We start from the raw sequence: 18,745 nt of genomic DNA, 5'->3' as shown, positions 1-18,745 counted from the left end.
AATGAATACTATGAGTCAGATATCAGGATTTATCAGAGTAAATGTCTCATTCTAATTGAATGGCGATGAAGCCGAAATGCATACATTTCATGTGTAGGCCTATGGCTATGAAGCTTGCACTTTTTACAGTCAAATTGACCCGCAGAATTCTACAATAAATCCAATAATATAGTAATCAATGGTCTGTAGTAAAAACTTCAGGATTCTCTCAAGGGGAGCATTGTCTAGGGGGCGTGGTATTCCGTCTAGGGATGGTTGTCAAAAATAAAACGTATGCAATGACTCCTTCATGAACAAATGTGGTTCATGTATAGAGAGGGGGTGTTTTAGCGACTTATCAGCGACAGTTGTATTTAAAAAAAAAAATGTAGCAAATACATTGTATATGGCAGGCGGCAGGGACTGAAAATAATATCACGTGACCACAATGGGCGGTCCTCTGACTATGTGGGGGGAAAAAAAGCCATTTTCTGGCGCTGCTGCAAAATCTAACGTTAACCGACTCAAAATAATTTACCTGTATCCACGTCGGGCGGTACGGGTGTTTTTTCATGTCAAATCAGGTAGGAAGCAAAGAAAAGCATCAATTGTTTTTATTCGCATAACGCGATGCACAGGTACATCAACTCACAAACTGAGGTACTCGGTGTTATGTTTGGATTCTCTCTTGTTCGTTTCTCATCCAGTCCTGTCACTGAATTTAAGATGGCTGCTTTGTTTCCCACTATCCATCTAAGCTTATTTTTCGTCTATCTTTACATAGTTTTATAAAAATGTTCTATAATGCATAAGAACCCACTGGAACGGGAGGGGCTCATTGTGGGTCTTCTCGGGGTTTGGGGTACGTGCCTCACCGTGCACAGGAGGCCCCACTGGGGTAGTCGGGTCTAGACTACAGCAGTTCCAAACGTATTTTGTTACATTGGTGGATGGGTAATATCTAAAAAACAACCAGGCTGGAAATAATTACAAAATAAATGGTCATATACTAGTAGCCATTCTGTGTAGTAGCTATGACACTGGTCCATTACAAGAAGTATAAGTGCTTCTAACAAAAACAAGTGATCCATAATATTATAGACAATATCCGTGGACCACATCAATATGTCAGTACACATTTTGTATGTGTAGGCTTTGTGTTTGAAAACAATTCAACAACAGCACAAAAAGGTCACTAAATGTGTCATGTACTTTAGTGGTTCAAATCTTGCTACTCAATAAATAATCAAAGTAATTCTTTGGCTGATGGTTGTTCTTTTTGCAGATCCTTCCAGATGGATAAAATGCAACCCAGTCGGCTAAAAATCACAGAGCTGAATCCTAACCTGATATGCCCACTGTGTGTGGGCTACTTCATCGATGCCACAACCATCGTGGAGTGTTTGCACTCATGTAAGATTCCTAAGGCCACTGCATTATTCTAAATGCATATGGGCTAGACTATATGGCCTATTAACTGATGTAGAAAAGGAATGTAGATTTACAATGCATTTTGTTTTCGTAAAAAGTCCTATAGTAAGTCACCTACATTAAGTCTGTCTTCTTACTCCAGTCTGCAAGACGTGCATTGTTGCCTTCCTGGAAACCAACAAGTTCTGCCCCAGATGTGATGTGCAAGTACACAAGACGTGTCCACAGCTCAGCATCAGGTTAGTTACATTGCATGTGTGTGTGCGCGCACACGTCTCTCTCGGAGTACTTATGTTATTATGCGTCTATAAGTGCAACCAATATGGTCTTATCTTTAGTAAGTGGCTTTATCATTTACATATCCTTTTTCAGGTCAGACAAGACTCTACAGGACATTGTATACAAGCTGGTGCCTGGATTATTCAAAGGTAAACCCATATCTCTTGAGTAAGGGGTTTTCTATACAAATACTGAACACAAAATATAAACTCAACTATTTCAAAGATTTTACTGAGTTACAGTTCATAGAAGGAAATCAGTCAATTTAAATAAATTCATTAGGCCCTAATCTATGGATTTCACATGACTGGGCAGGGGCACAGCGATGGGTGGGCCTGGGAGGGCACAGGCCAATGGGGGGGAGGAACTCATTCGGATTGGCTCGGCCTGGCTCCCCAGTGCCCCTGCCCAGTCATGTGAAATCCATAGATTAGGGCTAATGAATTTATTTAAATTGACTATATATATGTATGGTTTTGGAAATGATGCAGACAATTACATTATATATATATATATATATATATATAAATATCTGTCATCAAGGCAAAAGGTGGCTACTTTGAGGAATCTCAAATATAAAATATATTTTGATTTGTTTAACACTTTTTTGGGTTACTACATGATTCCATGTGTGTTATTTCATAGTTTTGATGTCTTCACTATTATTCTATATTGTAATGAGTAGGTGTGTCCAAACTTTTGACTGGTACTGTGTGTGTGTGTGTGTGTACGTACATACATGCATACATACATACAGTTGAAGTCAGAAGTTTACATACACTTAGGTTGTATTCGTTAGGTTGTATTCGTTAAAACTCGTTTTTTTAACCACTTTACCACTAACCACTCTTTTTTAACCACAAATTTCTTGTTAACAAACTATAGTTTTGGCAAGTCGGTTAGGACATCTACTTTGTGCATGACACAAGTAATTTTTCCAACAATTGTTTAGACAGATTATTTCACTTATACTTCACTGTATCACAATTCCAGTGGGTCAGAAGTTTACATACACTAAATTGACTGTGCCTTTAAACAGCTTGGAAAATCATGGCTTTAGAAGCTTCTGATTGGCTAATTGACATAATTTGAGTAAATTGGAGGTGTACCTGTGGATGTATTTCAAGGCCTACCTTCAAACTCAGTGCCTCTTTGCTTGATATCATGGGAAAATCAAAAGAAATCAGCCAAGACCTCAGAAAAAGATTGTAGACCTTCACAAGTCTGGTTCATCCTTTGGGAGCAATTTCCAAACACCTGAATGTACCACGTTCATCTGTACTAGAGGTCGACCGATTATGATTTTTCAATGCCAATACCGATTATTGGAGGACCAAAAAAAAAAAATTATTATGCCTTATTTTATTTAGTTTATTTTTTTACAATTTTTTATTTTTTATTTTTTTATTTGTAATAATGACAATTACAACAATACTGAATGAACACTTATTTTAACTTAATATAATACAGAAATACTATCAATTTAGCCTCATATAAATAATGAAACATGTCCAGTTTGGTTTAAATAATGCAAAAACAAAGTATTGGAGAAGTAAAAGTGCAATATGTGCCATGTAAAAAAAGCTAACGTTTAAGTTCCTTGCTCAGAACATGAGAACATATGAAAGCTGGTGGTTCCTTTTAACATGAGTCTTCAATATTCCTAGGTAAGAAGTTTTAGGTTGTAGTTATTATAGGAATTATAGTTATTATAGGAATTAGGACTATTTCTCTCTTTACGATTTGTATTTCATATACCTTAGACTATTGGATGTTCTTATAGGCACTTTAGTATTGCCAGTGTAACAGTATAGCTTCCATCCCTCTCCTCGCTCCTACCTTGGCTCAAACCAGGAACACATCGACAACAGCCACCCTCGAAGCAGCGTTACCCATGTAGAGCAAGGGGAACAACTACTCCAAGTCTCAGAGCGAGTTACGTTTGAAACGCTATTAGCGCGCACCCGCTAACTAGCTAGCCATTTCACATCGGTTACACCAGCCTAATCTTGGGAGTTGATAGGCTTGAAGTCATAAACAGCGCAATGCTTGAAGAATTGCGAAGAGCTGCTGGCAAAACGCACGAAGGTGCTGTTTGAATGAATGCTTACGAGCCTGCTGCTGCCTACCATCGCTCAGTCAGACTGCTATATCAAATCATAGTCTTAATTATAACATAATAACACACAGAAATACGAGCCTTTGGTCTCTAATATGGTCGAATCCGGAAACTATCATTTCGAAAACTAAACGTTTATTATTTCAGTGAAATATGGAACCGTTCCGTATTTTATCTAACGGGTGGCATCCCTAAGTCTAAATATTCCTGTTACATTGCACAACCTTCAATGTTATGTCATAATTATGTACAATTCTGGCAAATTAATTACGGCCTTTGTTAGGAATAAATGGACTTCACACAGTCTGCAATGAGCCAGGCGGCCCAAACTGCTGTATATACCCTGACTGCTTGCATGGAACACTAGAGAAGTGACACAAATTCATGTTAGCAGGCAATATTAACTAAATATGCAGGTTTAAAAATATATACTTGTGAATTGATTTTAAAGAAAGGCATTGGTGTTTATGGTTAGGTACATTGGTGCAACGACAGTGCTTTTTTCGCAAATGAACTTGTTAAATCATCACCCGTTTGTCGAAGTAGGCTGTGATTCGATGAGAAATTAACAGGCACCGCATCGATTATATGCAACACAGGACACGTTAGATAAACTAGTAATATCATCAACCATGTGTAGTTAACTAGTGATTATCTTAAGATTGATTGTTTTTTTATAAGATAAGTTTAATGCTAAATAGCAACTTACCTTGGCTTCTTGCTGCCCTCGCATAACAGGTAGTCAGCCTGCAATGCAGGCTCCTCATGGAGTGCAATGTAAGGCAGGTGGTTAGAGCATTGGACTAGTAACCTGGAAGGTTGCAAAAACGAATCCCCGAATCCCCCCTGAACAAGGCAGTTAACCCCCGTTCCTAGGCCGTCATTGAAAATAAGAATGTGTTCTTAATCTGACTTGCCTAGTTAAATAAAGTTGTAATTATTATTTTTTTTAAATTGGGAAATCGGTGGCCAAAAATACCGATTGGTATGAAAACTTGAAATCGGCCCTAATTAATCGGCCATTCCGATTAATCGGTCAACCTCTAATCATCTGTACAAACAATAGTACGCAAGTATAAACACCATGGGACCACGCAGCCGTCATACCGCTCAGGAAGGAGACGCATTCTGTCTCCTAGAGATGAAAGTACATTGGTGCGAAAAGTGCAAATCAATCCCAGAACAACAGCAAAGGACCTTGTGAAGATGCTGAAGGAAATGGGTACAAAAGTATCTATATCCACAGTAAAGAGTCCTATATCGACATAACCTGAAAGGCCGCTCAGCAAGGAAGAAGCCACTGCTCCAAAACCGCCATTAAAAAAGCCAGACTACGGTTTGAAACTGCACATGAGGACAAAGATCATATTTTTTGGAGAAATGTCCTCTGGTCTGATGAAACAAAAATAGAACTGTTTGGCCATAATGACCATCATTATGTTTGGAGGAAAAAGGGGGAGACTTGCAAGCCAAAGAACACCATCCCAACTGTGAAGCACGGGGGTGGCAGCATCATGTTGTGGGGGTGCTTTGCTGCAGGAGGGACTGGTGCACTTCACAAAATAGATGGCATCATGAGGGAGGGAAATGATGTGGATAAATTGAAGCAACATCTCAAGATATCAGTCAGGAAGGTAAAGCTTGGTCGCAAATGGGTCTTCCAAATGGACAATGACCACAAGCATACTTCCAAAGTTGTGGCAAAATGGCTTAAGGACAACAAAGTCAAGGTATTGGAGTGGCCATCACAAAGCCCTGACCTCAATCCTATGGAAAATTTGTGGGCAGAACTGAAAAAACGTGTGCGAGCAAGGAGGCCCACAAACCTGACTCAGTTACACCAGCTCTGTCAGGGGGTATGGGCCAAAATTCACCCAACTTGTGGGAAGCTTGTGGAAGGCTACCCGAAACGTTTGACCCAAGTTAAACAATTTAAAGGCAATGCTACCAAATACTTATTGAGTGTATATAAACTTCTGACCCACTGGGAATGTGATGAAAGAAATAAAAGCTGAAATAAATCATTATTATTCTGACATTTAACATTTTTTAAAATAAAGTGATCCTAACTGACCTAAACAGGGAATTCTTACTAGGATTAAATGTCAGGAATGGTGACAAACGTGAGTTTAAATGTATTTGGCTAAGGTGTATGTAAACCTCCGACTTCAACTGTATGTGTATATATATATTACATCTCATACTATTGGTTGCTAGAATTGTGTATAATAATTTTAATTTAACTTTCGCCGTCATTTTGTGTATCTGTTCGTAAACCATGTGCAATGGAATCAGTACATCCCTAATCTCTTCCCAACTATTTTGCAATCTGAATGGCACAGCTGTCAATTGTCTGGTCCTTAAATGAAACTGGTATGCTTTTTTATCACAATTTTCTTTAACCAATTATGGTCTATAATGCAGGGCCGACACACAGGTTTTTCCTCTTTCCCCCTTCCTCTGCGGTAATGCTGCAATTAGTTGGTTGTAAGACATTTCCATATATTTCTGTTAGCTGCTAGTGTGACTCCACCAGTCCTATTTATGATGTCATTTACAAAGATTATACAGTTTTTATTTTTTTCTCTCAATTTTTCTTTGATCAGTTAGTATATTTGAGTTTAACCATAATATTTGTTGTAATATTTGTTCAGTCTTTTCTGGTGGATTAAACTGAAATTGCAACCAACTTTAAGACTTGTTTTAAAAATGGCAATATTTCTTCGATTATTTCATTTTCAAATAACCAAAAGTGAGAGGTTGTAATCTGTTGGATGTACTTCCAAATTCACTAAACAACTTATGATGTGGCTTATGGTAGAGAAATTAACATTCAATTCTCTGGCAATAGCTCTGTTGGACATTCCTGCAGTCAGCATGCCAATTGCACGCTCCATCAAAACTTGAGACATGTGGCATTGTGTTGTGGCCTTTAATTGTCCACAGCACAAGGTGCACCTGTGTAATGATCATGGTGTTTAATCGGCTTCTTGATATGCCACACGTCAGGTATTTTGGCAAATGAGAAATGCTTACTAACAGGGATGTAAACAAATGTGGGTGCACAATTTGAGAGAAATACGTTTTTTGTGCGTATGGGACATTTTTTAAATATTTTATTTCAGCTCATGAAAAATGGGACCGACACTACACGAACAGTTGCCCCCTTTTAATAATTAAAAGTGGACATGTGCCAACTTCTTTTTCACTCTGACTTTTTTTTTACATCAGATGAGATGAAACGAAGGCGGGACTTCTACACAAACCAGGAAAACCAACACCTGGAGCCAGGAGAAGTGGTGGAGGAGCCAACTATTATTGCAGAAGATGAAATCATCAGTCTCTCCATTCAGTTCCATGAGAAGAACAAGTAAGTTCTAGAATGTGTGATCTCTTAATCTTTTTCATGCAACCAATTAGATAGGATGTTTCTGTTGCATATAGAACAGACCAAATGTGTTACAATAGGGCTGTATCTCTATGTGCTAATTTACATTTACGTCATTTAGCAGACGCTCTTATCCAGAGCGACTTACAAATTGGTGCATTCACCTTATGATATCCAATGGAACAACCACTTTACAATAGTACATCTATATCTTTTTTTGGGGGGGGTTAGAAGGATTACTATATCCTATCCCAGGTATTCCTTAAAGAGGTGGGGTTTCAGGTGTCTCCGGAAGGTGGTGATTGACTCCGCTGTCCTGGCGTCGTGAGGGAGCTTGTTCCACCATTGGGGTGCCAGAGCAGCGAACAGTTTTGACTGGGCTGAGCGGGAACTGTGCTTCCACAGAGGTAGGGGGGCCAGCAGGCCAGAGGTGGATGAACGCAGTGCCCTTGTTTGGGTGTAGGGCCTGATCAGAGCCTGAAGGTACGAAGGTGCCGTTCCCCTCACAGCTCCGTATGCAAGCACCATGGTCTTGTAGCAGATGCGAGCTTCAACTGGAAGCCAGTGGAGTGTGCGGAGGAGCGGGGTGATGTGAGAGAACTTGGGAAGGTTGAACACCAGACGGGCTGCGGCGTTCTGGATGAGTTGTATGGGGTTTAATGGCACAGGCAGGGAGCCCCGCCAACAGGGAGTTGCAGTAATCCAGACGGGAGATGACAAGTGCCTGGATTAGGACCTGCGCCGCTTCCTGTGTAAGGCAGGGTCGTACTCTGCGAATGTTGTATAGCATGAACCTACAGGATCGGGTCACCGCCTTGATGTTAGCGGAGAACGACAGGGTGTTGTCCATGGTCACAAGTTTGTTAACAGAAAGCTGGGTAAAAAAATCATTTCAAAACAAAGCTATGCTCATCTTAACCCATGCTGTTTTTCTATTTGCTTATAGAAGTGACACACAACCTGTGGATACAGAAGGAGACAATGTGAGTGATTCAACCATAAAATGCTAACCCAATAAATGCCAACGCTAATGTCAATTTGTCGTCCACACTATCTAAATGACAATACATCTCATTTAGCATACGCTTTTAAAAGCGACTGTCATGCGTGCATACATTGCAAGCTCCATGCTCTACCAACTGAGCCATACAGGACCACATTTTTATAACCTTTCATATTATGTCCTGCCCTTACCCTCTAGTTATACATCTGTTCTAACCACACGTACTGTTCTCTTCATTTTCAGACCAACAGCAAACGCTTCCTGCAATGCCCGGCAGCCATGACAGTCCTGCACTTAGCCAAGTTCCTGCGTAGCAAGATGGACATTCCAAACACCTTACGGGTAATTCCTACAGGCTGCACAGAATCGCCTCACAACTCCATAGAAAGCCATAGTATACACCAACAACAGCTTTGTCGCAATACTGTATTTTAGTGACAAGCTGCATTCCTATACAGTAGATCATGCATGCTTTCGCTTAGTTAGACTAGCCCTAATATTCCCATACTTCACACCCTTCTCTTGGACTTGTGTGCTATTAATGTGTAATAGTGCTCTCTACCTTGACAGATTGAAGTGCTGTACGCTGATGAGCCCTTAAAGGACTACTACACGTTGATGGATATTGCCTACATGTATTCTTGGCGACGTGTAAGTGCCAACTGACACACTGGCTATAACAACAACACTGACCAAGCTTCAGTTGTCACTTCCAACCCTAATCCCAACTTCACTAAACATCTACGTTGCTAGGTCCTAGGATCTGAGTGATCTTTCACGTGTCTGGAGAGTTCTCATCTTCTCTCTGTGACTCTTTGCAGAATGGCCCCCTCCCCCTGCAGTACTGGGTCAAGCCCACCCGGAAGCGTCGAAGGCTGTCCCAAGGTGCCGCCCAGGCCCACTCCGACGGTGTCAACACAAGCCCCACCTCTGAGAGCGACTCCCACAGCGACAAGGCCCTGAGCCCGGCTGGTCAGGCCCCCAGAGCCTCCACCCTGCCCAGCCCTGCCCTCCGAGGCCAACCCTCTACCCTTCAGAGCCCCAGCGGTACCACAGGACCCAACGGTACTCAACGGCTCCCTCTAGCCTCCAAGTCAGGAAGCAACGCCCGCAAGGTGAATGTCAACGGCAAAAGCAATGGAGCGGCGACTGAGACTAGGGGAGGGGACAAAGGGGCTGTACCACCCCCAACCTAAATCTGATAAATCCCAGAAAAATGGAGAGTGGAACGGAATTGCCCCAAAATGTCGGAGTAGCCCCTCAATGGACCAATGGACAGACAAGGAGAAAATCTGCCAAGAGAGTACTGAGGGCGATTGTGATCAGCAAAAAGACTGTCAAGTGCAGCCAAATAGACATTTAATTTCAATGTGTGTGTGACTGTGTGTTAGAGTAAAACATACATACAAAATGTACAATATGCATCCAATGTGAGCATTCGTGCATACCTGGTCATGTATATAGAGTATCTTTTATACAGGATATTGTAACTGTTTTGTAACTGTATAATATGCAGTCGGTTCAATGATTCCTTCCCCCAGTTCTTCAGAATTAATTTGGCTTTAAAATATCAATTTTGACAAAATGCTGAATGGCATTGCAATGCCAATTTCCATATATATATAAATATTATCTAGAAATAAAAAAGCAAGATCTGTCTTCTTGCCGTCAGTCATACTGTATATAACTCTGGTGTATGTAGATAGATGCAGTACTTTCTACTGGTAATGGCCCCAATCACCAAGGACAATAGATATGTACAAAACGTTTGATGCACTTTCTTTGAAATGCAGATCACAGTATACGAGTACTGAACTTCCCTGTGCTTTGACATTAGAAAAGCCATTATTTATCAAGCCCCAAGCAGCACTACAATTGTCTGAAAAACGTAGCTTACCGTACATGTTTTTCAACATTACATACCGGTACTACTTAGAGAAATTAGCTCAAAGGGAATTGTATATCTGACCATGTATTTTCATACACTTTTGACATTCCCTCAATGTATATTTTGACCATTCAATGATATTATTCTAAAATATCAGCCATATGTGCATGTTTAGGTCATTAAAAAGTTTACTTACTTGGTTTTGAGTTCAGTGTCCCATTCTGATTCGTTTTTGGGTTATGTTCTTGAGTAGTTCAAATATCATTACTCGCCAGTGCTCTTGTGATAAGTCTCCATTTGGACCTTTAATACATAGAAATCTGTTAACTTGCTATCAACAACAATTCATGAGTAGCAGAGCTTTAAAGCATGTATTATCATTATGCTGCTATTTAGGAATGTTTAACTTGGGATCCATGGCCACTGTGCTGTGGATTTTCATGACTTCAATGCAGAGGATGTTTTAGGTTGAAACATTGCATTTCTTCACAAGTGACGTACAAAACCGGTTATAGCATAGCAAAATGTGAGTAAGTAAGAGAAAGTAAAAAATGTATTTGATCGTTTTAATTTCAACACAGACAGAATACAACATGGAGGGAATAATACTTTTTTTTAGATCTATAAAAACACATCTTAAACAATTCAACTTACAGCAAGCCTAAGATTTAGTGTTCTATTACAATACTTGTGCGTATCATTAGCAGAGCATTAACATTTTAAATATGTTTCATCACAATTTCAAACATTTACAGAAGCACCAGTGCATACCACACACAGGTCAATTCCACGGTAACAGAACGATGCCGTGACTCAGATTTTTCACTTTAAAATGTATGCCAAACATAAACCAATGATTGCAAAGAATGATAAAACAAATGATTATTTTGCCAAACTTTGCATCTGCACTCTTCAAGTAAATGTGTTTTGTGGAAATTGTTAAAACTAGTCCTTATGCATAAAGTTGAATGGTTTGATTATCTTTAATCATTGGTTTTTACATTCTGAAGAAGTGAAATATCTGAATCATTCTGTTATCGTGGAATTGCCCCATAACAAGTATCACTTTGCAGATTGCCTATCATAGGATGAATCCTTAATTGAGTTGTTCACAGAGCTCTTATGTCATGCAAATCTTGTATGGATGACAATGGGAGATTTTTTCGAAGCTAGTGCTAAGCCCAGTTTCCCAAGGCTGCGTTTAGACAGGTAGCCCAATTCTGATATTTTTTCCACTAATCAGTCTTTTGACCAATCACATCAGCTCTTTTCACATCCGATCTAAGCATGTCACAGTATGTAAGATATGTATATAAGTCATCTGTTTGCCATCAATCACCCAAGTGCAGAGCTACTTTATGAACCAGTGATTCTGGTCCTACATCTCCAGGACCAGAACTCAGAGGACCCACACCTCAGTGAATAGGACAAAAAAATATTCAGTGCCTATCCATTCAGGAGTCTGTGTTCTCTGGGAGCAGGGCAGACTGGATGAATTCCTGCTTGTGAGTGCCGTCGCAGTATGGTGGGTTAGCGGTGTACTTGCAGCCACACAGCCAAGCTTTGGAGTCCTTCTCAGGAATGAAGCGCAGAGGCATCAGGCCCTGGGCTTTAGTCTTGTGGGTTCCATCACAGAAAGGCTAAGACAGAAAGATGGGAGAAACAAGCCAGCAACTGAGGACCTCTAATGCTAAATTAGTTACTGCTGCTAGATTCTGTGGTCATTACTGAATAATCTTCTGGGTTGGTATACTAAAGCAAATCTGATCCAATACCACATTGGGATCATAACAGAGTTCAATGAACCCGTTTCATTGAAAGAGCAATGGGCTCATGGTGGCATGATTGCAGGGCCCTCACCTGCTTCTTGCTGTGTCCACAAGTGCACCATGAGTGACGCTTTCCCCCTACAAGCTCCACCTTGAAAGGCTTTTTGGAAGCGATGACAGGCTCACTGGATAGACTGGAGAGCTGGACCTGTAACGATAAGTTTCAGATTTAGGGAAGCAAAACTGATTTCCTTTATGCAAATTAAGTGAATGCATCCTACAAATGCCTGTGTGGTCAGCAAACAAGAACATGGAAAATTCTATTACGACAGATAAAAATAAGTAACTTCCTCCCAATGCTGTAGAGTAGGAGGAAATCCTCACCTCAACATTGTAACCCAACATTTGACTTGCAACCCTTGCAACATTGTAACCAAAGACAACTTGTTTACACGCACAAGAGAGGTTGTGTTTGTTGTCGACCATGTCAAACTTCTTCCTTGAGACTTTAATCGTTTGCTTACCTTTGGGGCGGTAATAATCGGCCATGTCCAAGGTTGTATCAAGGTTGCAGAAACTAATTTGCGCACTCTGTCTGATATGATCGTGTTCATGTTTGGTTGTGGGTGCGTGCTATTAATTAAGTAGCCTGCGGCTTCTACTCTGTGGTCTGTATATTGTTATTTACAACCAAATAAAGCCTTCAAATTCAACGTATTCATATTAGTGACAGACATTTAGTAACAACATGAAAATGGCATCAACAACAAACAAACAACCAACGTTAGCTGAATTTGAGATAAGGACGAGCGGAGACTTTGTGTAGCTAACCGCTGGTCATGTAGAGGTGGCTTCCGGGAATTAGTCACGTGAGCCGCCGCATGCGCTTCTCTCCAACCAAGATGCGCGGCATTGAGGGGATTCGATTATCTGTCCCGAGTTACCCCGTTGGAACGAGTTTCACCGAGTGAAAAGTGAATTAGTTTGGAACTGGGCTGCTTCCTGAGCTTGCAACCTGGACTCCGGGGTATATGTAACATAGTAAACGTAATCCGGGATACTCAATTAGTATACATGACATTTCGTATTGTATGTATTAATTAGCAGATATGCATAATCCATTTTGTATGATATGTTACGGTTTACAATTCGTATAATATGTTACGAATTGCAGTTCGTACAATATGTTACAAATTTGCAAAACGTTTGATATGTTACGAATTCCAATTTGTTGTAGCTAATGTTAGCTCGGTGGCAACCAAGCTAGGCTTGAGGTTTGAGTCAAGGTTAGGAGTTAGGTTAAAGGGTTAAGGTTAGGCGAAGGGTGAGCTAACATGCTAAGTAGTTGCACAGTTGTCCATGATGAGATTCAAACGTTTATCTGCCTTCCCAATGAAAACTAGTTTGAAAAAACAAACATATATTTTATGGAAAAGATGTTGTATATGTTTCTGGACAATGCACTGTGCTGCCTTCTTGACAACACACATGTAGGTAGCCTGGCGGTTAGAGAGGTGAGCCAGTGGCCGGAGGGTTGCAAGTTCGAATCTCAGGTCCGACTGGGAAAATCTGGTGGGAAGTGAGCTGGCAACCACTGGTTGCTGGTATTGAATTCCTAGATGCCATTTGTCTGCTGTTGTCCCCAGTGTGGCAGCCCCCCGCATCTCTCCAAAACCTGTGTGTTTTTCAGAGGGGTTGGGTTAAAAGCAGAAGTCAAATTTTGGATATTTTTTTTTACACATTAACTTAGTTTAAGAACGATCATCATATATCAGCTATATGAACTTGCCAGATGCCAGCATGTTAGACAAATATGAATACAACATCTTTTTTTGATTTGTTGCAGTAGGCCTATTTCACTATCCTTGCATCATGTCTTGCCTCCAGTTTGAGCTCAGGCTCCTTGATGATTTCCTTTGAACATGAACATGAGCTTTGGTCTATGTAGGCCAAAAGTCACTCTCTTCTTTTAATATCTACATTGCCTGACTGTTTCTCAAAATAATGCATGGTTTAAGGAAAAAAAATAAGAATGACAAAATGTGTATTGAAATAGTAGGCTATTGTTTATTACCTTATGGACAGTGACAAAACATAAATGCCTTTATCCATTTATCATAAATAAAATGTTTGTCAACAAGTGATTTATGAACAATGAATATAGGCAGTACAGTATAAAGAAGTTAGCTGCTTCATGCCATTTAATTTTTTTTAAATTCATTTTAAACACTTTTTTCACTGAGCTGACTAGATGCTGGAAGATGACCTTGAAATGTGTGCCATGGCAGCAAGGCACATTTTTGGTTTGCTTACAGGCACACAGCATAAGGGTGCTGTCCTTCTCGGGAGTGAAGTGTCGTGGAGAGATGCTGGGTGCTTGAGTCTTGTGAGCACCGTCACAGAAGGGCTGACAGAGAAAGGGCGAGAGAGAGATAGAGAGGGATAGCGAGACTGTCAGAGCTATTCTTTCACTGATTTAATTTGTAAATTATAGCACAGATTACAATCTGAAACATTATTCTCATGTAGAAGACCTAAAAATAGCATATAGGCATAAATCACTGTTGCTGGAATAGGAAAGGGTTTTAATATTGCGTACATTTTGGCTCATCAATCCTAACCCTTCTTTTTATATATTTTTTTTACATTCAATGCTTTGAACTAGAACTCTGCTACACGACCCGAGCCCGACAGGCCCCGACATTATACATTGGGTTGGGGGGGGCGCGGCATGTTCCCCAATGCTGGAAGTGGGGCCTGAGTTAAAAAGTTTGGGGACCCCTGCCATGGTGGACAATCTTTTTGTACTTTGCTTTAGCTCAATTATTTCATTAAGGATTGAGATGTAATAGCACAATGCTGCTTCACTGCCATATGAATGGCATTTCTGTGCCATGGCTAAATAAGGTGTGTTCTCTAATGACTATGCAGGTTTTCTTTGAACAGTTGCCCTTCCTTTATCTACTGTGAACAACATACATGTTGTTATTTCATACAGTGCCTTATAATTAGTCTTTAAACGCTAGAATCTAGATTTATATATTTTTTTATTCAAATGCACATGTCAACAGTGATACTTTAATACTCATATCGTCTATTTCAAGTATTTTAGTGAGGCTTTACAGGGAGGCTGGAATCCAGATCGCCACAGAAAGCTGGCAAAGGGCGTTATTCTATAACTATTGCACTTGCAGTCAAATCTCACAAGCGACCTACTTACAAAAATGGATTTGCCTTGAGTTTATACTTACGCTTGAGCTGGTAACAGCTGCAAATAGCCGAGGTTGCCTCAAAGTTGCCATGGTGCCATTACGCATTGTTCCTATGATCACGTTGATTCTTCCTGAAGCGGCGCGCGAGCGTCTTTGTAGACGTCCTGGTTTTTAGTAAGGCTGCCTCCTAAGAAAAGTCAGAGAAAACAATCTCCAGTAGCTTTCATTTCACCCTTTTCACAAAAAAATAAAAATGAAAAAGACAAGTTAGACCGCCCACAACAAGTATCAACTTCCAAATGAGCTTATATCGCCAATGACAATGATTGGAGCGATATTTTGTAACACAGACAGGTAAGCTATTGGCCTATAAATGTAAAAAGACCACTTCCATACAAATCAAAATAAAATAAAATGTTATTAGTCACATACACATGGTTAGCAGATGTTATTGCGAGTGTAGCGAAATGCTTGTGCTTCTAGTTCCGACAATGCAGCAATATCTAACATGTAATTTAACAATTCCACAACAACAACCTAATGCACACACATCTAAGTAAGGAATTGAATAAGAATATATACATATATAACCGATCCCGAAGAAGTTAGCAGCCTGATAGCCTTGAGATAGAAGCTGTTTTTCAGTCTCTCGGTACCACCTTTGATGCACCTGTACTGACCTCGCCTTCTGGATGGTAGCAGGGTAAACAGGCAGTGGCTCTCAGATGGTTGTTGTCCTTGATTATCTTTTTGGCCTTCCTGTGACATCGGGTGCTGTAAGTGTCTTGGAGGGTAGGTAGTTTGCCCCCGGTGATGCGTTGTGCAGACCGCACCACCCTCTGGAGAGCTTTGCGGTTGTGGGCGGTGTAGTTGCCGTACCAGGCGGTGATACAGCCCGACAGCATGCTCTCAATTGTGCACCTGTAAAATTTTGTGAGGGTTTTAGGTGACGAGCCACATTTCTTCAGCCATCACCAATCATAGAGAAAGATAGAGGCCTCTAGTGGCCAAAAGGCTGTTTTAGCATGGGCTGCGCCATTGAGGGTTTCAAATCAAATCAAACTTTATTTGTCACATGCCCTGAATACAACAAGTGTACACCTTACCGTGAAATGCTTACTTACAAGCCCTTAATCAACAGTGCAGTTCAAGAATAGTTAAGAAAATATTTACCAAATAAAAAAATTATAAAAAGTAACACAATAAAATAACAATAACAAGGCTATATACAGGGGGTACCAGTACTGAGTCAGTGTGAGGGGGTACAGGTAAATTGAGGTAATTTGTACATGTAGGTAGGGGTGAAGTGACTATGCATAGATAATAAACAGCGAGTAGCAGCGTACAAAACAAATGGAGTGGGGGGCCATTTTATTAATTGTTCAGCAGTCTTATGGCTTGGGGGTAAAGTCAAGGAGACTTGGCGCTCTGGTACCTCTTGCCGTGCGGTAGCAGAGAAAACAGCCAATGACTGGAGTCTCTGACAATTTTATGGGCTATTTTCTGACACCTCCTATTATATAGGTCCTGGATGGCAGGAAGCTTGGCCCCAGTGATGTACTGGGCCGTATGCACTACCCTCTGTAGCGTCTTATGGTCAGATGCCGAGCAGTTGCCATACCAGGCGGTGATGCAACCGGTCAGGATGCTCTCGATGGTGCTATCACGTTTTAAGGTAAGACCCAGATGCAGACTGTGTCGAAGTAACAATGTTTATTACAACAACAGGGGCAAAGGTACAGGATGGCAGGCAGGCTCAGGGTCAGGTCAGCCAGAGGTCGGTAATCCAGATTAGTGGGGCAAAGGTACAGTAGGGCAAGTGGGTTTAGGACAGGTAGCAGGGTCAAAGCTGGGAAAAACTAGAAAACAGGAACTAAGACAAGAGCAAGTGGAAAAATGCTGGTAGGTTCTACGAACAAAACTAACTGGCAACAGACAAACAGAGAACACAGGTATAAATACACAGGGGATAATGGGGAACATGGGTAACACCTGGAGGAGGGTGGAGACAAGCACAAAGACAGGTGAAACAGATTAGTGCGTGACAGCACACCTCCTCTTGTCCTACCTGGGCGCATACCTGGGTGAGCGGGGGGCTGTAAGAGATGGTTTTAATTCTAGACACAGGAAACGTAGGAAGTATACGGAGGGTACGGGGCAACAGAGGGCGAACAGCAGAGGGGCTAATGATCTTGGAGCGGGGGGGAAAGGTCTTGGCTTCTGGGGGTGTAGCCACTGGGCTATCGCTACGTTGACCTTCTTGGATCCCAGTCAGTGCTGCGGAAGTGAAGTAGACCGGTCCTTACTGAACTCTCTGGGACGTAGACGCCGAGGACTTCTGGAGTTCATCAGATGCAAGGTTGGATCCTTGAGTGAGCGATTGGGACCGCAATCAGACCTCTTCTCCCTCCGACGTTCCCGTAGCTGACCATCGATCCAGATGGTTAAAGCGATGAGTGAGTCGAGATCCGTCGGTAGTTCCCGGGCTGCAAGCTCGTCCTTTAGCATCTGTGTCTTGAGAGTAGCTGTGTCATCTAACCACATCACATTTTGGATCGTAGGCTATACCACCCATTTTCAAGTCCATTCACTCATTTCTGCTCATGTTTTACCGATATGGCCTTCCCCAACTATTTATTTTGCCGGGACCATACCGCCTTACTTTCACCTCTATCTATCTCTATGTCACAAATCCTACATGTCTTCTTGTAGAGGTGCTCCTGCTTCTACAGTGTTGACTGCTTCATGACACTGTTATTGTTACAGATTCCCCCGGCTTTGAGTTTTTTTACTTCATGCAGCTCACTCCACCCATCCCCTGACGGTGCCAGAGAGACTAGTCCAGGGACATGTGGGTACCCAGGAGCAACTGCAGCCCCTCATGATGAATTCAGATTTTTTTGCCATCAAAGTGGCCCATCCCTGGACTAGGAGGATCATAAACTGTCTCCCCAAACTACCAGTGACCTCCGCTACCAGGCCTGGCAGGCCACCAATAGGTTGCTAGGGGGCAGAAGACCCGACAGTCCTTCTGCCGGCTTAGATCAGAGCCTACTCAGTCTCTTTCCAAGTGGACAAGAGTGATGGAGTGCCTGGATAGAAGTGAGCGATGTTGTTATTGAAACTTATGCATTTACTGTTGGTTGTTACGATTGCTAGTTGTTAATAGTAGTTGATGCTATCTATGTGTTTTGCAGTCCTCTGCTTATGTCACTATCTCCTTATACCAGGGGTGTCGAACTCAATTTGCCCCGGAGGCCGCATTCTGTCTTCAACAAGGTCTGGAGGTCCGCACTGAAAATTGGTTATACTGTATTTCCTTGCCATCAAAATTGGCTAAAAATAGTCCTCTATCCATCGTTTTTTGTGTGTGTTTCCGATGCTCCCTGACCGTCTAGTGATTTGTTAGCGAGTTGAACAGTCAAGAAACTGTATGAATATAGGTCCATTATCATTTCTACACAGTTTCAATTTGGTTTTAGTCATTTTAAAGTATATTGAGTTAGTCCCCCCCCCAAAGAACTTAGCCGTAGGTGTTTTATTACTCAAACAACCCGTGGGCCGGATTTGACTGCCTCTGGCCTTATGTTTGACATCCCTGCCTTATACAGTCAATATTATAATTTCTCTTACTCAGAACAACATCCATCTCATACCTATGTCCTCTGGAAATAACA

The 18,745-nt window shown here is 41.3% G+C and overlaps 2 protein-coding genes across 2 annotated transcripts; one reads left to right on the top strand and one right to left on the bottom strand.

The window, feature by feature from the left end:
* Window positions 1-417: 417 nt before the first annotated feature.
* On the top strand, window positions 418-10,287 carry LOC106564949 (polycomb complex protein BMI-1). Its single transcript, XM_014131497.2, has 9 exons — window positions 418-563; window positions 1,265-1,392; window positions 1,553-1,649; window positions 1,783-1,838; window positions 7,040-7,178; window positions 8,143-8,179; window positions 8,443-8,541; window positions 8,770-8,850; window positions 9,021-10,287. Exons 2-9 carry the CDS (start codon window positions 1,275-1,277, stop codon window positions 9,393-9,395), a joined length of 1,002 nt encoding a protein of 333 aa, XP_013986972.1. The 5' UTR covers window positions 418-563; window positions 1,265-1,274; the 3' UTR covers window positions 9,396-10,287.
* Window positions 10,288-10,639: 352 nt separating this feature from the next.
* Window positions 10,640-12,737, bottom strand: LOC106564950 (CDGSH iron-sulfur domain-containing protein 3, mitochondrial). Its single transcript, XM_014131498.2, has 3 exons — window positions 12,381-12,737; window positions 11,948-12,064; window positions 10,640-11,727 (listed from the first exon to the last, which is right to left on the bottom strand). Exons 1-3 carry the CDS (start codon window positions 12,468-12,470, stop codon window positions 11,542-11,544), a joined length of 393 nt encoding a protein of 130 aa, XP_013986973.1. The 5' UTR covers window positions 12,471-12,737; the 3' UTR covers window positions 10,640-11,541.
* Between the last annotated feature and the right edge of the window lie 6,008 nt (window positions 12,738-18,745).

This window comes from Salmo salar, chromosome ssa12 (assembly GCF_905237065.1).
Source record: "Salmo salar chromosome ssa12, Ssal_v3.1, whole genome shotgun sequence".
Classification (NCBI taxonomy): Eukaryota; Metazoa; Chordata; class Actinopteri; order Salmoniformes; family Salmonidae; genus Salmo; species Salmo salar.
The sequence above is the reverse complement of the archived record's forward strand: the minus strand, read 5'-3'. Positions and strand labels throughout refer to the sequence as shown.